The sequence below is a fragment of the Acomys minous genome, assembly GCF_964271855.1.
Source record: "Acomys minous genome assembly, chromosome: 13".
NCBI lineage: Eukaryota > Metazoa > Chordata > Mammalia > Rodentia > Muridae > Acomys > Acomys minous.
This window is the reverse complement of record NC_140495.1, coordinates 112,707,345-112,730,261: the sequence shown is the minus strand read 5'-3', so window position 1 is coordinate 112,730,261 and position 22,917 is coordinate 112,707,345. Positions and strand designations below refer to the sequence as shown.

The following is a 22,917-nucleotide window of genomic DNA, read 5'->3' as shown; positions in this document are numbered from 1 at the left end:
TTTCCTTGCACCCTCATCTCACCTCCACCACCGTCTTTCCTCCTCCCCGCTTCTGTTCCACCCTTTCCTCTCCTCCTAGCTCCCCTTTCTCTTTCCCAAGCCTTTCTGCCTGGACGCAGTTGGGAATGTCTGAAAAAGCTTCTGTCCCCACAGGTGACCGCAGACACTGCTTTACATGTGTCATGTGCGCTGATGCTCGGCTCCCGTGTGCACAACAAGCCTGTAGATACACTCAGACAGTACAAACATAAACATGCACCACCTCTGTCCCAGAACACTGGATGTCAGGAGGTTGTTGAGGGACAGAGGGACACACTCAACCAAAACACACAGAGAGGGACCATGTCATTAGTTTTATTGTTGGTAATCACAACAAAGCAAGGCATGGGGCTTCGCAGAGCACAGGCACTTTATTAGGCATCCCCTCCAGGCACCCGGCTTCCCCCCCCCCCCCAGTTACTAAAGAGGTGTGCTCGCTCAGATGGGCACCGTGGTAAACAAGGTCCACAGAAGCGGATTCACAGACCTCCCAGCTCAACGTCGAGATGCAAAGACAACACTTTGGCGAAATGGGATCGATGGTGCAGGCCTGCAATCCCAGAACTTGGGAGTATGAGGCAAAATGATTGCGGCGAGTTCCACGTCAACTTTGGCTACATAGGAGACACTCTGTCTCTCTCAAAAAACAAATGACCACTCCCACTTAAAAAAAAAGGCCAACTTGGTCTAAGTCTGTTTTGCAAAAGTGGCACTGTGCCACGCAATATGCCTCGTCCCGATTCCTAGAAGTTGGAATACATTACCTTACTTAGAAACGGAGAATTAACTTGAGGTGGTACCATGTTGGTGAATCGGCTGAGCTTAAAGCAAAAAGAATATTCCATAGGCACATCCACTATAATCACAACCACTCTGAAAAGCAGAGGGCGGGAACAGAGAGAGGACAAGAAGTTCTCAGCCTGGCATTGCTGACTTCAAAAAAAAAAAAGTTTTACTTATGTGTAGTCGTGTGTATGAAAGCATGTGGGGGAGGGTTGTGGCGGCCAGAAGAGGACATCGCATCCCCTGAAGCTGGTCTCAGAGGCAGTTGTGAGTCAGCCAGTGTGGGTGCCAGGAGCCTAACTCAGGACACACTGTCAGCCGTTGAACCCTCTTGCCAGCCCCATATTTGGCTGGCACTGATGATTGAAGATGGGAGCCATCATGCGAGGAAGCAGAAGCAGCCACAGCTAAGGGAATGGATCATCCATCCACTCAAGCACTCACTGGGAGCCGTGTCCTGCTGACACCTGGAATTTACTCCCATTGAAACCCTTTACAGACTTGGGAAGTGAAGAATTAAAGGGCAGCAAATGTGGGGGCGAGAGAGATGGTTCCTCAGTTAAGAGCATAAGGTAAGTAAGATGTTTTCTTCAAGGTTGCCAAGTGCAAAATAGCCAAAACATTATGAACGTGACATTTATATAACTCCTCACTGTTTCTTGGTTCTTCTTGCTGCATGTAGTTTATTTTATTTATGTGTAATAATAATATTTACATGTAATAATGCGTAGTAATATGTGTAAAAAAAAAGAAATATAATAAAAGAGAAAGTGTTTGCTACGCTTCCAGAGCACCTGAATTTAGTTCCCAGAGCCCACATCAGATGATTCACAATCACCTGTAACTTCATGTGGCCATAAATTTACACAAACACACACACACACACACACACACACACACACACACACACACACACACACACAGAGAGAGAGAGAGAGAGAGAGAGAGAGAGAGAGAATATCACACTAAGCTGTGTATGTCTGTTTTATTCTGATTTCTGGATTTTACTGCTTCTCTGCCACCTTGTGAGTCCCCCTTTGTCTCCTCTTTCCTCCTCCTCCTCTTCCTCCTCCTCCTCCTCCTTCTCCTCCTCCTCCTCCTCCTCCTCCTCCTCCTCCTCCCCTTCTCAGGGTCTCACTATGTTCCTAGACATCCTATCTAAAGCATGCTGGCTTGAATTCACAGGGAATTACCTTGTCTCTGCCTCCTAAGTGGAGCATTAAAGGCGTGTGCCACTATGTTCAGCTGGATTACTTAATTTCATTGACCGTATTTCTACTTTCAAAGCCTTTCAACAAAGTTCATTCCCGACCTGGGCCTGGAGTATTAGAAAAATGCCTCCCCAAGTCTCTTTAGTCCACGTGCCTTTCCACGACTCTTGAGGTCATCTCTCTTCAGTGGCTTCACAGCCTTGTTTGGGCATTGAAACCACCGGACAAACTTAAGTTTCTGGTACCCAGGTGACACATCCAACCAATGGATCGGAATCTCTGGGCACGAGTGCCAGGCATCATCAGATTTCGGGGTCTTGCCTGACGTGTTGTGTCACAAGTCTGCAGTGGTCCAGCCCCTCCTGCTCTGGCTGCAGAGCCCTTCAGTTTATCTATATGTTCATATGATTTATACGTTCTTTTCTTTTTTCTTTCTTTCTTTCTTTCTTTTGTTTTTTGTTTTTTTGTTGTTGTTGTTGTTTTTCGAGACAGAGTTTCTCTGTGTAGCCTTGACTGTCCTGGACTCCCTTTGTAGACCAGGCTGGCCTTGAACTCGCAGCTATCCTCCCGCCTCTGCCTCCCGAGTGCTAGGATTAAAGGCGTGTGCCACCACCGCCCGGCTGATCTATATGTTCTTATTGTTCCTTCACTTTGGAGAAAGCTTCAGATGCCTTTCCCCATCATGTCATCCAAAGGCCTCGTAGTCAGAGAGGACTTTTGTGTCTCAGTGTTGGGGATGGATGCCACGGCCATGCGCCTGCTAGGTAACTAATCCATCATGGAGCCACATCTCCAGCCCCATAGAAGGCTTTACTCACTCGCGTTTATTTAATTTTAAATTATCTGTATATGCACGTGCCTGCATGAGTTCGTGTGCACATATTCACAGGTGCCCCCAGAAGCTATCTTCAACATCTTTATCTTGGTCTTCAACCATCTATTTACTTACTTTTATTTCTGTCCGACAGATGTTAAGCCCCACAGAGGAGCAGGAATGTAGTGCCTTCGCGTTCATGACCGCCTGACACACACCTGGCCCAGTGCCCGGTTACTCACTGTTGGTTGGGCAAGGTGAGAAGATCCTCCGAGTGACGCTGCTTATCCCATCTAAGTGCCAGACAAAAACACTCTTATTAGTCAATAGTCCTTCCTCGTTTGTCAGGTGCGGGGATGCAGGTGGTGCTGCAGAACGCTCGGATGAGAGGAGAACTGGAGCTCAGTCCGGCTGCAGAGGCTCATGACTTGCTTTCCTCCCGTAACCAGCTGGTTTCCAAACCCTCACACCTGGTGGTTCTAGGACACTGGTAAAGGAAAGGGCATTCACACTCCCCCAGGAAACATTTCACTCCTCAAGACCTTCTCCCTCCCTCTCCAGACTCCCTAATGGGTTTACCTTAATAACGATCCTCTGATCCTCCCCAGAGTTCACTCTATGACCATAAACGGAGGGTGGGGCTGTGTGTGTGTGTGTGTGTGTGTGTGTGTGTGTGTGTGTGTGGTGTGTTCGCGCGCGCTGGCTTGGCTTGGCTTGCTCCAGTTGACTGTAACAGAGTCCTGCCCTTCCTTAAAGCAGGTGCCTCCTACACAGCTGTTCCCACCCCTTTCAGGATGCCCGCTTATGGTGCTGTGTTATGGCACAGAAACTCTGCCGAGTCTACCAAGGAATGCCAGAAGTGGAACAGGCTCCTTCCTTTCTTTCTCCTCCCTGTTTTCTTTCTTCACTCCTTTTGTCTACCCACCACCACCACCAAAGTCTGTCTTTCCTCTTTATCAGTAACATCTCATCTTTTTAAACCATCTCTTAGTGTTTAAGCCCTCAAGGAGAGGAGGTAGGCCTGAACAGGTGTCTGGGAGAATGATAGTCAAACAGTCATAGTTCCTGCCCCTTAGAAAGCGTGATAAGGCCAGTGACGTACATCCACCATCACCCCAAATCTATCATTACTAAATTAGGGAGTATAACAAGACAGGTAAGCTGCCTCCATCCCCAAACATACTGGGGTGAGGGGTGGACTGAGAGTTCTTTCTGTGGACAGACAGGAGGACAGGAGGGAGTGGTTTCAGAAAAAGCCTCCTGGAGGAAGTGAACTGCAAATGGAAGGCTTGAAATGAGAGGACAGTGGGAAGACTGAACAAAGAATTTTTTTTTCTCCTACTGAAAGTGGTAAAGGAAAACCCAGGGAGAAAAGAGTAAAAAATTGCCAATGCTGCAATCCCCTTTCGACTCCCACGCATGGAGGTCCTGCCTTCAATCCCCACTGCTCCAACAACTGCTCGTTTTAAATGAAACATCCTGCAGTGTTCACTGTTCTTTCGCATTCTTGTAAGTTCTCCGGGGCAACAGTTCTAAGGGCTCAGAGTAGAATCTCTCCCGATGGCTGTGTGGCCCCAGAAGGGATGGGGTTGAGGTGGAGGTGGAGGAAGCTGGACCGGATCTGACTTGATGAAGCTGTGAGTGAGAATCTTGCCCATCAGCCCTTCTTCTTAGTTTTAACCCTAAAATGGCTTGCTGAGGGATTTGAATAGGTTCAGAGTTCCCAAGTGGGAGCCAGGCCACGGGGCTCTGTCCTGTGCCCTGTCCGCTTTCTCTTAAATGTCTATTATTCTGAGACTTTGCTTCCTCTTTTCAAACCTGAGCCCGCCCAGGGCTGTGCATTAGGGGGTGTGTTCCACCACTAGCCTACTCTCAGCCCTTTGCTTTCTTTTCTGACCCTCTGTGTAGCAGTTCCTCTGGGAGTTGGGGATTCATCACCATGGATGCCCATTTGCTGTCTTCTTGCCAATCAATACTTTCCCTGTTGATACCACAGACACGCCTTTATCCAACCTTTAAATATCTACGATTCGCCCTTCTCTCTCCAGTGTTTTCTAGGCCTTCTGTTTTCCACAGCCTCTTAGCAGTATTCCTTTAAGAGCTAACTATTCTCGAACTCGTTACATTTCACCGTTCAGCAAGTATTTTCTAAACACCCCCAGTCTACCCTCTACCACTGCTGAGGAGTACGGGGGACGCAACGCAGAAGTCAATCACGGTTCCTTGTCCTTGGGCAATTTAAATTCTACTTGCAGAAACTAATAATAAGCAAGTAAACAAATAAACTAGCCAGATAATTATAGATTATAGCTTCTTTGAGGCACATAAAGAGGCGAATACACAAGGGATTAACCGGAGGAGGAATGGAGTAGCTTTAATAGGGTAATAGGCGGAGCTCTGCTGACATTTAAGCCGATCCCTGAGGGATGAGCTGGGGAAGAACCAGCTAGGAAGCAGCCTTGCAACTGACCAAGAAGGTTCAACATGGCGTTGGAGAGATGCCAGAAGCATCTTAGTGTCAGAATAAGAACTTGGCTTTGTTCAGAGCCTTAAGGGATTGTCTGGTCTAGGTTTTCTGTATTTAAAAGTTAATCCTACTTTAGCCTCTCCATTCCTTTTTCTAATTCCGGTTTCCATGCAATTTACATGCAGGGTGGACTTCTCTCTTTCGTATCCACCTCGTCATCATCACATTTTTCATCTGCCCAAGATCTTGCAGCGAACCATACGTAGCTGACTTAACCTGGTTCCTGAGCATAAGATATCTGATATATAAGTGGAAAAACCTTTCTAACTCTCATCCCTTGGAAATGAAGGAGTGGGTTTCTTTCTGTCTCATAGGCACCTGCTTCAGATATTTATAATATGCGATGCATCCAGTGTTGGGTCATAGGAAACATAAGGAGCAAAGGGGAGGTCCATGCTTGGTGACATTGGATTTGGGGCTCAGGCAGCAAGAAGGCTGCTCAGCAGCTCTGGAGGTGGAGCCCAGCAGCACAGCTGCTTGTCAAATACATATAAGGCTCCGGATTCAACCACAGTAATGAAAGAAAAAAAAGTGTGGGATATTAAACAATTACATATGAAATGAAGGAAAGTACAAGGTGATGAGAGCTGTATCGAGCCAGGCTCAGGGTAGGGGGCAGAAAGCCAGTGAGCATTTTAAAGAGCAAGAGATTTAACTCAGGTAACAAGAGGAAAATAAAACCAATGAAGGGTATGGAAGATTCAAAGTCAGGAAGTCACAACAAGATCCTAAGGGACACTTCAGGACCAACCCCATAGTTCAGAAGTCACAGGTACTGTTAGCACAGCAGACACTGTCCTGCCTCTGACACTGCTGCTTGTTAAATATGTGTAAGGCTCATGTCTACTGGGACTTGCCCATCTTCCTATGAAGGGCAATTAGGGCAATTACGTCTTCTGTATTTCTGCTTTTCAAATTCATATAAATCCACCTATTTGGGAGAACTTTAATTCGAATTCAAAACTCTAGCCTCAAAGAATACTGAGAAGTGTTGAGCTCTCTAATTTCTTCAGCTAAAAGGGAATGAAGTAACTGCATATCGAGTGTTGGAAATAAATAAGGCATCTACTTGAATATTTTAAAATATTTTTATTGAATATTTTTACATATACATTTATATGATTACACACATATGCACAATAAACTACCTACAGCAAGAAGAACCATGATATAATCAGGAATTTTATATATATGTTGCATTCATAGTGTTTTGGCTATTTGCATTTGGCAGCCTTGAAGGAAAATATCTTTCCTAACTTGGTGAGTCTAAAAATTTGAATGTAAATCAATGTTTATCATAGCTCATCATTAACAACTTAAAACATCTATCTACACCTAAAAACATCTTAACACCTAAAGAACTAAACTTAATTGTAAAACTAAACTATCTGGTCTTCAACCCCATCAAAGACTTGAGAAGGAATAAAATTAATTACCTGAGTATACAGGGACTGCAGGTAGCAGCTTCCCAAATGAGAAGATGACAGAGACAGTTTGCTGCCTGAACAGTCACCCAAAGCTCTTTATAATGTTAAAGCATCATCTTCAGGCTTCTGGCCCAATATATCTGACAGACATATTTGTGAGGCAGGAACTATTGAAGATTGCTTACCCTGTCTTGGCAGAGTTTGGCTGTCAACTCTGCCTGCATCCAAGCTTGCTCTTTTTAGGGCAGAGATGAGGAAATTTTGCCCAGTGGCTTGTTTGTCACATTGCCTCCATAAGGAGATTTGTTGATGCTCATCATCTTCTTTGAGGTAGGATGGGTGTTACCAGGGTTAACCTGTCTCACTGTAAATGTATCTTCGAAATAATAAAAACATTTTAAAATGCCATATTCTTTATGTCTCTGAGGGTTTTGAAGACCTTATCCACTTATTTTATCTTGTCCATCTATAGAATCCTATCTATCTGTTACACCTAGGATGTATACTCTTGTGATAGACATAAACTAGTAATCAAATCAACTCTGAGATTCCATCTTACACCCATCAGAATGGCAAAGATAAAAAAATTCAAGTGACACCACATGCTGGCGAGGATGTGGGGAGAGAGGAACACTCCTTCATTGCTGGTGGGAAGGCAAACTAGTACAGCCACTTTGGAAATCTGTCTGGCGCTATCTCAGAAAACTGGGAATAAGGCTTCCTCAAGACCCAGCTATTCCACTCCTTGGAATATACCCAGAAGATGCTCCAGCACACAACAAGAAAATTTGCTCAACCATGTTTTTAGTGGCCTTATCCATAATAGCCAGAACCTGGGAACAGCCTAAGTGTCCCTCAGTAGAAGAATGGATAAATAAACTGTGGTACATTTACACTATGGAATACTACTCAGCTATTAAAAACAAGGAATTCCCGAAATGATCTAAAAATGATCATAATGAGTGAGTTAACCCAGAAGCAGAAAGAGTCAAATGGTATATACTCACTTATATCTGGACACTAGACCAAGGGGCATGTCCCATGAAAGTCTTCACTTACCAGGAAAGTGGGACAGAGGGGAGGACATCCTGTTGGGACTCTAGGTGAGAGAATCATGGGAGGATGGGGAAATAGAAGGATCCAGAGCGTTCTAGAAACCTACAAGAAGAATATTATGATGGGCAGATCTGGGCCCAGGGGTCCTGCTCAAACTATGGCACCAACCAATACATGCAGTAAACTTTGAACCCCTACCCAGATCTAGCCAATGGACAGGACATTCTTCCACAGTTGAGTGGAGAGTGGGGTCTGACTTTCACACGAACTCTGGTGCCCTATATTTGACCATGTCCCCTGGATGGGGAGGCCTAGTGGCACTCAGAGGAAGGATAGCAGGCTACCAAGAAGAGACTTGATACACTATGAGCATATACAGGGGGAGGAAATCCCCCTCAGGAACAGTCATAGGGGAGGGGAATAAGGGGAAAATGGGAGGGAGGGAGGAATGGGAGGATACAAGGGATGGGATAACAATTTAGATGTAATATGAATAAATTAATAAAATATATTTTAAAAGGAGATAAACTAGTAATTGATATGACCATGATTTGGTCAATTAACAATTAACTTGTATAATTTACTTATCCTAAGCAGCCTGCAATAGCACTTTCAAAGTACTGGAAGTAAACCTTGTATTATAGTTGAGTTGTATGCGTATAGTACCGCATATTAGAGTAGAAATATATATAATGTGTATAAAGAATAATCTTAAATTTGAATTCTATACCAATGTATCTAAAATTAGACTTATTTTGCATCTATATACAAAATCCTATACTAATGAATTAAAAGTAATCTTGTGAGTAACAATTAAGGCATTGAGTTGCAGAGTAGATTCAATAGTCTACTTTCTGTCCCAGTTGAATATTTTAATATGAGTATTCTGGAAATATCACCTGAAACATATTTATCTAAGTAAACATCCATTGTTTACGCAAGACTCAAATATAAGCAGAGCCCTTGTATTTTCATCTGTTTTTGTTTGTTTTGTTTGTCGTGACTGGGGGTCTTGCTCTGCAGCCCTGACTGGTGTCGGTCTCCCAAGTGCTCAGCTTCCAATGTGCCCCCACGCCTGGCAGTCATTTGGTAAGTCTAGGAACTTGTAACCCGGCACAGGGACTGGTGGAAAAGACCCTTTTGTAAGGAGGTGACAGTGAAGGGCGACGTAGGAGATGAAGAGTCCATCATATGCAGAAAAAAGGCAAGAGCTTTCGAGGGAGAAAGAACGCTGTAAAGACCCAGAGGCAAGGACGCTGGTCATGTGAGCGGAGCTGGTGCTCAGCGAGCAACATCTGGAGATGGTTAAAGATGATGGTGAGGACTTAAGCAAGGGGTAGATCCTAGGGAGTCAAGAGAGACAAGGGTGGGGGAGACCCCCAACTCCTACATGCTAGTAATAGCCCTCAGAGTGGTGCAAGGTGGGTCCTGAGGAGAGAAGAATGTTCCAGTACTTTAGGCAAGAGATGCTGGCTTGCAGCAGTGGGAGACAGGGGGCTGGAATTAGCAGGTCAGTCTGGAGCATAATTTATAGACAGGGCTGGTGAATGTGTGGAGTGAGCTTCAGAGGATGAGGGCGAGGAAAACGAAGGTCCCTCCCTCCCTCCCTCCCTCCCTCCCTCCCTTCTTTCCTTCCTTTCTTTCTTTCTGCTTGTCTTTTTGAGACAGGATTTCTCTACATATCCCCGGCTGTACTGGAACTCACTATGTAGACCAGAGTGCCCTCAGACTCACAGAGACCCCCCTGCCCCTGCCTCCTGAGTACTGGGACTAAAAGCGTGTGCCCCTGCGCCCCGAGAGGGGTGAGTTCTTAATTCTGTGCCCACAACTGCACCTGCACTAGTGCCGTGACTGAAAAGGGGAAAGCTCATAGTCAGGAGATGGACTCAGAGGGGACATGAGTGGCAAGAATCCCTGCTTCCGTCAGACAACTGTGTGCAAGGACTGTGCCCTTCCTGCAGCAGATTCTCTAATCTGGCCTCTGCTGTCTTTTCTCTCCCCCATATCTTCTCCTTCATCTCCTTTCTTTCAGCTTTCCATTTCCTGAGTGTTCACTCCACAAACCCAGCACATAGGAATTTCAGTTAACGAGTTGCATTGGCACTGACAAGTTTCAAATTTGGGGGTGTTTACAATCTTAGATTTTTTTTTTTCAAATTAGGAATGGCAATGATTAATCTGTATCTTCCTTCCTGGGAAGGAGGACAGAGAACGCTGGGCAGGGCAGCTTAGGTACGACTTCAGTAGGTAAGAGAAAGATTGCAAGAGGGTGAGAGGAGGGGTCAATTGCTCATCTGCAGAAAGCTTCTCAGGATGGAGCAGAGGCTGCTACAGCTTTGTGATTTGGCTGAAGCAGAGACAGCGGTAAGAAATTCAGAGTCAGGGCCTTGGCGTGATTGTAAGGACTTTCTTTAGTGTGGCTGAAGTGATGGGGCGGGACCGACTGTGGCCTTGTGCTGGTGGCAGCAGCACTGTTAGCAGTTGGGTTGGATGTGGTGTGAGAGCAACAGAGGAGCTGAGGAGTGCATTGGCCCTGGCTCAGGGAGGGTGCAGCTGCCTGCAGTTTAGGCGAGGGGAACTATGAATGAAGACTAAGCGTTAAGTGTTACGGGGCTAAAGAGGTGGCTCAGGAACGGAGAGAATTGGGTTCAGCTCTCAGAACCCACACTGGGTGGCTTGCAGCCACCTGTAACTCAAGTTCCAGGGGCTACAGAGGCTCTCTAGGCACCTAGATCCACATGGTGTACATACAGACAAGCAGGCTCACAACACACACACACACACACACACACACACACACACACACACACACACACACACACACAATTTCTTAACAATCAGAGTTTTAAAAAGAAAGGGTTAAAGATTAAACTAGGTATGGTGGCACACCTCTGTCATCAGAGCTCTCTAGAAGCTGAAATGGGAACCTTTGGCTGTGATTTAGAGGCCAATCTGGACTACACAGCAAGACACCTAGAAGGAGGGGGAGGGGAGAAAAATAGGATGACGTGGGGGCAAGTGTAATCTAAATGCAGGAGGTAGCTGTGAGCTGATGTCTATGAAACCTACCAATATACAATATGTACCAAAGGTTTGCATACGTGAAGCTGTCATGAACTGCGCAGCCCCAAGTAAGCATATGGCATAATGGGTAGTGGTGAAACCAAAATAGTTCAGGTGTTTTTAATTTTTTTTTTCTGCTCTCTTACCTGCCTCACAGGAGTCTAAGCATTCTTTTTACTGTAAGGAAAGTGGAGATCAGGCAGAATAAGAAGAAGCTCATTTGTCTGAGATCAGAGTTAGCCTTGGGGACTGAGCGGCAGCCTGTAGTGCTCATCTCCCCCCCCCCCGCCCCCCCCCCGAGTGTACTTTGGGTCAGAAACAGGAAAGAAACTTGAAGCCGAGCAGTCCAGCTGGGGAGGAAGGCAGCAACCCAGAGAGTGACCTAGAAAAGCCTCCTGAGCTGAGAGCTGGTTATGTAGTTCTCGGTCTTGGCCCAAAGAACCTACTCTCCCTCCCTCTTTCCTTCCTCTTACCTGATGACTTGTCACCAAAGTATCACAGGCACGCTGCTGGCAGCCAGCCTGGCAATTAGCGAAGCAGCCTCTCCCTCCGACTTCCTCTAAAGCCAAGCCTCCAGAGATCCCCCAACTCACCCCTCCAGCCATGCCCCACCCTCCCTTGCATCTCTGAGAGTCTACATTGGCCCTAGGACCCGCCTTGGACTCTCAGCTGCCCTCCTGGATCCCCTCCTGGCACAGAGGTGGCATCTGGCACCCTTCTATCTACCATCTCTGAACACCTTTGTGAGCCTCTTTCAAACCTGGGCTTGGTAGCTGCGTCCACACCCATCGCTGCTCCCTGTCCCAGGGCGCCATGGAAGAGAAGGAGGGACTTCAGAGAAGCAGGGGAAAAGGAGCTCGCAAAAGCTCCCGAGGTGATCCTAGCAAGGGCATGAAGAGCTGCTGCTGGGAGGAGAAAGGTGAAGTGGACGCTGAAAGGGGACTTAGGGAGGACAGTGCCCACCAGGGTGGATGGAGAGCAGAAGCTAACAAGCACCAGAAATAAGTCAGATAAGCAGGGGTCGGGGTGGGGGTGGGGGGTGAGGGGTGGGGGGTGGGGGTGGTGTCTGGCAAAAGTGGCTGACTCTGAGAAGGGATTTCTTCAGAAGTGTTACAGTTGCAGAAGAGGCAACAGTGTTTTCATCTCCTTACATCACCTTCAACTTTAAGTTTCATTTCCGTATTCATCCCACGTTCACCATTGATGTCATCATGGCCGTTTTACAAATCACAGAGGGAGGAAGGAGAAGAGAATCGCTTAGCTATTGAGAATGAGAGTTTCTCTCTCTGGGAAGGAGGAGGAGGAGACTGGTAGATCTCTAGAGCTGACTGGCTACTAACTTACAAGGGAGCAGCTTACTTGTCAAGCTCCAGACCAATAAGAGACCTTGTTTCAAAAAAAACCAAGATGGACAGCTCCTGAGAAATGACAGCTAAAGCTGGGACACACACACACACACACACACACACACACACACACACACACACACACACACACACACACACACACACGAGCCTGGTGGCTCATGCCTTCAGTGTCAACACTTGAGAGAGACAGAGGCAGGCCAGAGAAACCTTGTCTCACCAAAGCAAACAAACAAAAGGGAGGACTGTCTTTCTCTTTCCTGTTACAGCGGTGTCTGTTATGAGGAGAGAATAGACACCTAGGAAGTTAAACCTTTTCATCCTGTCTCTCCCCCCTCCCCCCCACCTCCTCCTTTAAGGGCCTGGGCTCATTGTGGGCCAGGCTGGCCTTGAACTCTTGATCCTGTTGCCTTCACCTCCCAAGCACAGGTTTATAGCCCTGTGCTGCCATAGCTGGCTCTTCCCTACCTTTGTTTCTCACCTACTGAAAGGCGAAGACACTTTGCCTTCCAAAGACTGAGCTACTTGTCAAGAAGTGATGTGATATAACCTAGCAAACCAGATAAGGGCGTGGCCCAGGGCTGGAGGGCTTCTTTGGGGGAGGGCGGTTTAGCAAAACCTCACAGGGGAAGTCTGGGAAGGGGAAATGAACCAGAGGACAGTGGGAGGAGGCAGGAGAGGGCCTGCCAGGCAAAAGCTAGCGAGCAGAGTGTGTGGGAGAACTGGATAGGTTCAAAGAAAACAAAGGAGGGTGTGAGAGGGGTTGGTTAGGGAATCTACAGCAATGGTTGTGGGGACATTAACACCAAATTTATGGTCTGTTCAAAACCATTGAGAGCTGCCGTGAGGGCGGAGAGATCTTACAACCACAGTATTATGGGATATTTTACAATGTTGCAGGTGCTGAGAACTTCGGTGAGATAAAGAACATTAAGTGAATATTTCCATATGCCAGGTGACAAGTAAAGTGCTATCATGCACAGTACATGAATTAATCTATGCTGCAGCTAAAAAAAAAAAAAAAAAGGAACTTGGAACATAGCCTTGTGGTAGAGCAGGCGCTTAGGCTGCGCGAGGCCCCGAACTCCATCCCTAGCTCTGAAGCAAAGCAAACAAACCAATAAAAAAGAGTGAAGAAAACTCATGTGGGCAGACATGAGAAGAGCTCTAGGACGCATGGTTAAAAGAACAAAGCTAAGAACACCACGTGCTACGGTCATGGCCCGTCCTACAGAAGGGCACACAAGGGAATGGCTTCGGTTTGGGGAAAGCAGGGAGTGTAGCGCCCAGACAGCTGTGACAGAAGGCACATCTGGGGGTGGACAGGAGAGGCTTGGCGAGGCTTGGCGACGGCTTCATGTCTGGGCCTGGCACAGGGAGACGCTTGGAGCGAGGCGCCTCTTGTTCCTATACCCTGGACAAATCTCAGTTTGTTTTTTTTAAAATTGAATTGAAAAATTCTTTGGAGCAAGGCCACGTGCGGTCCTCCTTTCTAAGCCTCCTGAGTGCGGGGACTGTAGGTGTACAGCTGCCGCATACAGCTCAGGGAGTTTTAAAGTGGGGTTGAAATGCAGTCTGACTAAACGTGTTACCAAGATGATTCTGGCTCCAGGTAGAGAACAGATGGGTGGAGGTGTGAGAGAACAGGAGGCCGCACAAGGCTGGACCGTGGGAAAGGAAAGGGGGAGGAGGAAGAGTGTGAATCTCACCTGAAGGGGCAGGTGGGCAGTGATTCTTGTGATTCCTGGCCGAGGGATAATAAGGACCACACGGCACGGCTGATTATTTTTAGAATCTGAATAGAAGTAACATGTGGAAATTAAATGTCAAATAATTTGGAAGAAGCAATTAGAAAAACAGCAACCCCTTCCCGCTGTCTCTACTACTTCCAACTCTTATCTGAGTTGGGGGTTTCTTGGCATTTAATTCTCAGCCTGAAACTATCAGAATTATATTCCGATCGCTGGCCCTTCCAATTTTCACCATTATCTGTGGATTTACGTTTAGGAAAGATCTAGGCATTAAACTAAAAGAAAATTATCTCACTCAATTAACAAGCATTTCCCTACTCTCACGATCTTATAGATATTCCAAAAGCATGCATAATGTGCTTATTCATGTACATAAACACATGAAAACACACAGAAAAATGTCCTTCTAGACTTCGTCCAATTGTTATTCAGGAAGACAGTAGTCAAAGGAGACTTTCATTCTTTATCCTCAATGAATGTATACATTAATTACTTTCATAATTAAGAATCCACACAGCAGGGGGGGGGCGAAGAATCCACACAGCAATAATTATTTCACATGGTTTACAGATGTGAGGGACTAAGGACTGACTGTTAAGTAACTTGTTCAAGATTTTACAACAATTAATCTCTTAGATGTGACCCTAGAGGAAGAAAAGTCAGGGTGAAAGGACCTGGAAAAGGAAATCGTGTGTGTGTGTGTGTGTGTGTGTGTGTGTGTGTGTGTGTGTGTGTGCAGTGTGCATGTGAGTGCGTGCATGTGTATATGTGTGCATGTGAGTGCCTGTATGCGTGTGTGTGTGTGTGTGTGTGTGTGTGTGTGTGTGTGTGTGCAGTGTGCATGTGAGTGCGTGCATGTGTATGTGTGTGCATGTGAGTGCGTGTATGCGTGTGTGTGTGTGTGTGTGTGCGCGCGATGTAGGTGTGTTTGGAGAGCCGGGTGTGGTCAAGTACCCCTGTAATTCCAGAATTCAAGAGACTGAGAAAGGAGAATTGTGACTTTGAGACCAGCCTGAGATGCAGAGTAAGATACGATAAGAAAGGAAGGAAGGAAGGAGAGAAAGAGCACAGCACAGCCTTGGGTGGAAAGGAATAATGAAGACAGAGCGGCAACATCATGGCTGTGTGGTTTGCATGTTGAAGGGTAGAGAATGCTGAAGGAGTGAAGGGCTCTGCACAGAAGGGTGACCACGGAGGGTGGCCACGGAGCCACATCCTTAGAGAGCACTCCTGTGGCGCTCAGGAGCCAGGCATGCGCCGGCTGCCGACTTACCCCACAGTGAGTCACCGGATCCCTGAAACTGACAGCCAGGGTGAGGTCAGACAGGAGGCAGAAACAAGACGGCCCTTGGGCACTGGGAAGCTGAGCCTGTCTGGTCAGAGGCCATGATCACAAAACCAACAAATAATTCATATCTGATAGGTTTTCCTTGGGGCTCAGATGAGTAGGTCCAGGAGTCACGGCGAGCGGTGACAAAACAATTTTGCCAGGAAAATAAGCTGCAGTTTGCCCTGGGAGAACAGGATCTGTTAGGGAGGAGAAGTGGCAACCAGCCTCAGCCAGGCCACCAAGGCAGCTTGCTGTTGCAGTCACCACCCAGAGTCACCTGAAGCCTTTCATGGACACAGAAGGGGTGACTGTGGGGATTGAAAGTGTCTGTCCTGGGGCTGGAGAGACAGCTGGTGCTTGGGAACACTGTCTGCTCTTTCAGAATACTTAGCATCCACGTGGTGGTTCACAACTCAGAGGATCTGATAACCATTTCCTTTTTCTGGCCTCCAACGGCACCAGTCTCAGACGTGGTATACAGACACACAAACAGCCATATGCACAAAAGAAATAAATATCAAAAAATTTTAAAAGCAAAAGATGATACACTGAGTCTACCCATTAAAAAAGAAATAAGCAAAGAAAGAAAATGTCTGTCTTCGTGACCTAAGATTTTTAGGCCATGTTGGGATATCTCAAGGATGAACCCAGCACTTGGGGTATTTGAAGAATTCTCAAAATTGAGCCAGCCCTCTGTGAATAGATGCATATGCCCTAACCACACTAATGCGTTCCCTCGGCTCCTCTCTTCAGAACTTGGCTGAGGGATTGTGGCTCAGTTGATAAAAGTGCCTGTAATGCAAACCCAAGAAACCTGATTCCAATCGTCAAACACACCCCCAACTACTACTACTACTACTAATAAGTAAATAAAACACATTTTTTTTTCAAAGGAGCTCGCTGACAATCACACCAGGCCCTGTCCTCCCACACATAAACTGTCCTACATAATGCCAGCCTCAGACAAGTTTACTCAGAGACCATAATACTGTCAGGGCAAGGTCATGGTCACATGATTAGCGATCCTCACACGAAATATCAAACATCTCTTGGACAAAAGGAAAATAATAGTTCCACCAATTTTTGAAACAACTGCCACCTTTATTTTTTAACTGATTATAGACCCTTCTTCATTTCAGTATTCCCTATTTATAGATAAGACTGTTTGGGATGTTTAGCCGTACAATCTATGATGCTTTCGGACAGCATTGACCTAATGTACTCTCCTTTTAGACCCACCCCACTATAGGACAGGTTCTGGTGCTCATGAGGAACGTCTCCAGTTCCCAGCAAGGTGCACAGAGAAGACCATGCTGGTGGGAGAGGGTGGTGCTAAGCAGAAGGTGATGTCAGAAGAGACAGAGAAGCCATGAATTCTCTCAGCTAATATTTATAGAGTAGTGATGTGTGTGCCATGGACAGCCAAGGTGCCAAAGACAACGGTACATATGGCACCATTCCCAACTTGTCAGGAAGAGCCATGTAAACAGATGGTTGTGTGTGGACACAGGTGACTGTGCCTGGGACATGTTCTCTGCCCACCTAGGAAGCTCATCTAAAGATCTGTGGGGCGGGAGGAAGGACTCAGGAAGGGCTCTCTGAGGAAGAAGGTGGCTAAGGCCCTAGATCCTGGTGACGGGTCCTTCAGGAAGAATTAGGAAGACAGGTGTAATCAAGCACACTTGTACTTTCAGCATTCAGGAGACGGAGGCTGGAGAGTCATGAGTTCAAGGCTACCCTCAGGTACACAGTAAAGCTGAGGCCTGGCTGTAAAAATCCTGCTTCAGAAACAGACAAATAGCAAACAGGCAGAGGAACACAAGCAGGCCAAGGAATGTTAGATATTTAGCAGTTCAGGGCATGAGCATTTGGTGGCTGTTTGGTCTCATTAAGGTGAGGGATAACACATAGGCGCAGTTAGTGATTAGGCTAGGGACTCAGACTCCCGTAGGTACTGAGGTACTGAGATCTCACCCTTTAGAGAAAGGAGGTACATCACAAGGATTCTCTAACCCTGATATGATCAGATTACGTTCTAAAAAAATACTTTAATTTTTAAAAAAATAATTTCTTTGACTGTATAGTTAACTTAAGTGCTGCTTTTCTGGGCCTCTAGAACCACCTGATTTCCACTTCAGAAATCTGCCTGCAGGACTGAATGTATCCACTCTCAGGAAAGCAGGAAACAGGCTCGCCCTGAGGCCCTCAGGGATAAGACCGGGATGCGCTGTCCTAAGACTCTGCCTTCTCTCTCTCCATCTCTCAACAAGCCCCAGCCATTAGTTACTGTTACCATCACTAGGAACCTTACCTGTCAAAAGCAATTCACGGGATGGGCTTGCTCTGACTAATGTCTTGAGAGACCAGAGTCTATCGTGGTGGAGAAGGCACTGCTGAGGGGCTCATGGTGGTAGGACCGTGTGGCTGGGGTGTCTCTGATTGGCAAGCAGAGAAGGGGATGCTTTTGCTCATCTGACTTTCTTCTTTCTCCCCTTTTTATTCAGCCCAGGAACCCCAGTCCACGGAATGGTGCCACCCACATTAAGAGTGGATCTTCCTCCCATAGTGTAACCTACTTTTTTAGTCTTTTAAAGGTTTGTTTTTACTTATGTGTCTGTGTGAATATATGACTGCCATGTGTATGTGAGTTCCCAAGGGGCCGGAGGAAGATGTTCGGTGCCCTGGAGGAGCTGGTGCTGTACACAATTGTGACCTTCATGACATGGGTGCCAGGAACTTAACTGGGGTCCTCCGGAAGAGGAGACCGTGATCCTAACTGCTGACCCATCTCTTCGTTGCTATTGTAAATTTAAAATTTATTGTGTGTGTGTATGATTATGTGGTTGTGTGTGTATACATCTGTGCGTACACCCATACGTGTAAGTGGAAGTCAGAGGTCAAAGTCCCGTGTCCTCCTCCGTTGCTCCCTACGTTGGTTTTTGCAACAGTGTCTGTCTCACTCATGTTCACTGGTTACCCAGTTACCCAGACTGGCTGGCCGGCGAGTCCCCAGGATTCTTCTGTCTCCAAGCACTGCGATTACAAGCTCAGATAGCTACCCCAGCCTCTCACATAGGTTCCAGAGAGACCCAAACTCAGGCCGTGCCTGAGTACTGGGATCAAACGCGCATGCGCGCCACCATCACCTGCGGTAACTTAGTTTAAAATGCACGGAATGATATGACGAGCTGGGATAAAAGGCTGGGCAAGGAGAACTGAGTGTAATGAAATGCAAATGCTACCGTCTAGGTCTTAGCCATGGTAATGGTTCTGGGGAACCATCAATCACTGCACAGTCCTTTCAACTCTTCGCTCTGCTGAAAAATGTTCGTAGAGTGAAATTTGGAGGAAGGGTCCGCATGGGAGCTAATGGCGTCATCCCAAGCAGCAGCAGTGATGGAGGACAGTGGATGGAGCCCCGAAGTAGGAGCTAGGAGTGGACAGAGCAGCCCCCGAGGACTGTGAGGGGGAGGCCAGCCACCAGAGCAGTGGTTCTCATCCGTCTCAGCGCTTCCTCATGTTGTGAACACCAGCCATATCATAACTATAATTTTGCTTCTGTTATGAGTCATAATGTAACTATCTGATATGGGGCCCTAAAGGGGTTGCAACCCCCTTGGCTGAGAACCATTGCACTAGAAGATGATATCAACACATTTAGATGGGATAAAAAGGCAGGAAAAAGGAACCTGGGAGGTGGTTGTTAACAGCACTGCCTGCTCTTCAAGAGGACCAGGGCTGCATTCCCAGCACTCGCCTGCTGGCTCACGGTCACCTATCACTCCATTCTCAAGGGATTTGAAAACTTCTTCTGGTCTCTGAAGTCACTAAATGCATGCGGTACACAGACTTACATGCAGGCCAAACACCCATTCATTTAAACATAACTTGAAAGAAAGAAAGAAAGAAAGAAAGAAAGAAAGAAAGAAAGAAATGGTGGCACATGCCTATAATCTCGGCAACCCGGAGGCTTAGGCAGGTGAATCTCTGTGAATCCCAGGACAGCCTGGTCTGTGTAGTGATCTCCAGGACAGCCAGGGAGACTTTGTTTCAAACAACAACAACAACAACAACAAAAAAACAATAACAACAACAAAAACAACAGTGGGGCACGGTGACAACACTCCTGAAATTTCAGCAGCCGGGATCAGAAAAATTGCCACAAGCTGGAAGCCAGCCTGATCTACATGGTGAGTTCCATGCCAGCCAAGAACACGTAAGACTGTCTAAAAAAAAAAAACCATGACAACATAAAAAAGCAGAAGTTGGGAGGTGGGGGTGCAGCTGAGGGAACCAGGGGAGGGAGGGAAGTGCCTCGTATCTGTTTCAAATCTGCTTTGTACTTCTCTGGCCGGTAGTCAAGAATCAAAGCACATCAGGCAGCCGTTACCATGCCGACAGAACCTGTATTCTATTTTTTTCCTGAGATGTCTGAAACAAGCATGTTAAGACAGCTACTAAACCCGGTTAAAGCCAAAACATACGATCTTTAGCTCAACTTTATCGGCACTTCTCTTTCATACCTAGAACTAGCTGGCATGGCTCGGTTGTAAGCTAAAAAAGGTAGGAGCCCACTTCTGGGGTGGAAAACCTACCAAACCCACCCATCATCCCTGGGCTTGGCTTGAAATCTCACCAGTCCCTGCCCTGGAATTCCTACATAACCCGTCTCCTTCTCAGTTCACTGCTCCAGCCGAGGCAATCACCCTCTTGTGACTCCCAGTAAGTCTCTGCATGAGGCCTGTTGTGTGCTGTGACATCTGTGGTATTCCTTGGCTCCTGACCACCAGCATGCTTTTCCCTCAGCCCTGTAACACTTACAGTGCTGGTGCACACTGTAATCATAGCACTTAGAATGTGGAGACAGGAAAATCAGGAGGAGTTCCAGGCCACCCTGAGCTGTGAGATATTGCCAAGACGGAGAGCTACAGAGGGATGGCTCTGTGGTGAAAAGAGCATGTCAGAGAACTCGAATTTTGTTCCCAGCACCCATATCAGGCAGTTTACAACCTCCTCCTAAAACTGGCTCCATGGGATCTGATGCTTTTTGGCCTCTGCGGGCACCTGTACTCATGATCACATGCCCACACAGAGGCACATAGGCACATACATAATTAAAAACAAACCTTAAAAATAAAACCCCTTAGGCTAAGCAATGCACTTCATAATGTGGCTTATTATTTCATTTGCAGAGTTGTTTAAGAGAGTAAAACAGAGGTCATCGAAATGGTTTGGTGGAATGCAGGCATTTGGTGCCTGATGACCAGAGTCTGATTCCCAGAATCCACATGGCGGAAAGAGGAAACTGACTCCTCCAAGTTGCCCTCGGACCCCTGCACATGCGCAGTGACGTGCCGCCCAACTCCCTGCCACACACCTAAATAAATACATGCCAAAACCAGTAAAAGACAAATAAGTAAACTAGATCATTTTTAAAACTTGGCTTGACCTTTGGACCCGGTTGGAAATTATATCCTTTGAGCAATGTAACTTCAAAAGCCACAAAACCATACACACAGCCATTGTTCAGACAGCGAGGTGTGTCTCCTAATGCCTGCACTTAAATCTGAAGCATCATTTTTTCTTTCCTTAATAAATCCCAGCCCTGCTTCACGATGGCTCATCATCAAGTTCTGTTTTTTTGTGGTGTAAGTCAAGATCTCAGCTTCACACTCATGGCGGTCCTTAAAAGGAGAGCTCCTCGGGGGGTGCAGGTGGTAGGCCCATACAGGCAGGCCCCTGACAAGATGACTAGGGAATAAGGAATCAAGAACTGATCTGGGCTCAAGGTGACTTCAAGGTCTTACAGTGTCCGTGGGAGTTTGCGGCATCTGGTTCCTCATGGGGCCCAGCACTGTGGCCTTCCTCCCTTGATGGTGATGCCAGTTTTCTCTGGTCTTCCTCCAGAGCAAGTTCTCTCCCTCTTGGCCTCCCCAGTACCTGCCTGCTCGACTCCCACCATCCTGGCTCCCTGTCATTGTATTTAGCCTATCTGGCAGGGACGGTGTGCTCCAAAGAGACACGTGTGCTCCTCTTGCACTTTCGTACTATTAAAAGGGATAACGAACTGGGATGGGATTGCCCTATGCGAAGTGTGAATGGCAGCCCCCTGTGGTCTGGGGTTCAGGACCCCGACAGCCAGCACTCCCCTCCCACTGCGTCCTGACCTGTCATAGAGATAGTAACGGTAAGCAATACAGGGCCAGGGATGCAACGCAGTTGGTAGTGTCAGCCTAACACGCACAAGATCCACCGCAGACGACGCCTCTCTAGCATTGCCTAAGTGGGGCATGGATCACGTGAGATCCCAGCGCCCAGGAGGACCGGAGCTTCAAAGTCTTCCTCAGCTGCATGGGGGGGGGGGGGGCGGGGCAGCCTAGGCTACAGATCCTACACCAAAAGCAACCAGGCTGTCAAGATGGCTTAATGGCTAAAGGCCGCAAAGCCTGACGACCTGAGCTTGATCTGTTAGACTCAACATAATGGAAGGAAAGAGCCAACAACCACAAGTTGTCCTCTGACCTGCACCCTGTGGCGCGCGCGCGCGCGCGCGCGCCACACTTTAAAAATGTAATAAAATTGGTAAACAACAAAAATGAACGAACAAACAAAAAGAACGAATACGGGGAGGTCTTGATCAGCTCCTGTTTGGAAGACTTTACATTTAAAACGCATCACAAGGGGTCCGTCCTCTCAGTCTTTCTGGTCCAGACCCTCCGCAGCCTAAGATGAGGCTGCTTCTGTCTTCAGGACCTATTAACACTCTCCCCGGGGTTCTGTGCTCTGAGGGGCTGGCCTCTTGAGAGCTGCACACTTACTCCAGGAGGAGTGATGCCTCTTCCTGGGGAGGGTTTTCTGGCCCAGGATAATCGAGTGAGATTCCCAAGACTTTGGCAAAGACTTAGTGGATGGTTTCCACGGCACAAACGCTAATCGGCCGCCCCACTCCGGGGTCAGGAGGGGAAGAAGCTGAGCTCAGGGTACACTGGCCCAGTCTCTGCGGCCAGCAAGGAGGCTGAAGTTCATGACTGCAGCTCTGAGTATCTGCCTGGGAATCTGGACAGACCAGGGGGTGGTGCCGAAAGTCAGGAAGAGTTGTTTGTCTATGTGGGCCTGCGTGTCCCTAACCCAAAGTTGTCCCTTCGGCAGGCAAGCCATGGCTACTTATGTAATCGCCGCGCCTTGCGGGCAACTTGGGGAACTGGACAGAGGAGCCAGACCTGAGCTGACTGTGCCTCCTGGAATCCGCGCTGGGGTCGGGCGGGCGGATACAGGGCGGGGCGGGCCTCAGTGCGGACACGCGCCGGGCAGCAGCGTGAGGTCGGCTGGCCACACCCCGCACAGCCCAGCCACCAACCCCACCCGCCTATTTGCCCGTCCCCCATAGGCTGCCGAAGGGAATCTACACAGAAGGAAACCTTCTATCCAGTGCCCTGTACTGCTTGGAGTACCTCCCCAGGCCCCTTGATTTGCAGGTTCATGTAGTTCCGGGGTAGAACCTTGCCCAGTAGGCATGCGGTCCTGAGTATGTTCCAAATACCACAAAATCAGC

The 22,917-nt window shown here is 47.5% G+C and overlaps 1 protein-coding gene across 7 annotated transcripts; it reads left to right on the top strand.

Moving 5' to 3' along the window:
• The first annotated feature begins 448 nt into the window (after window positions 1–448).
• Window positions 449–20,978, top strand: LOC311581551 (uncharacterized protein). 7 transcript variants are annotated; one of them, XR_014773786.1, is made up of 5 exons: window positions 449–1,394; window positions 16,599–16,708; window positions 17,875–17,959; window positions 18,700–19,555; window positions 20,558–20,978. XR_014773786.1 is itself a non-coding variant. In XM_084753950.1 (5 exons), the coding sequence occupies exons 1-4, from the start codon at window positions 11,734–11,736 to the stop codon at window positions 19,896–19,898; spliced, it is 312 nt and encodes a 103-aa protein (XP_084610076.1). In that variant the 5' UTR covers window positions 11,554–11,733; the 3' UTR covers window positions 19,899–20,087; window positions 20,558–20,978. The 7 variants fall into 7 exon arrangements, 1 of the variants encoding a protein (XP_084610076.1); XR_014773789.1 differs by having other exon boundaries at window positions 17,870–17,959; XR_014773791.1 differs by adding an exon at window positions 19,893–20,087 and having other exon boundaries at window positions 17,870–19,555.
• The last annotated feature ends 1,939 nt before the right edge of the window (window positions 20,979–22,917 follow it).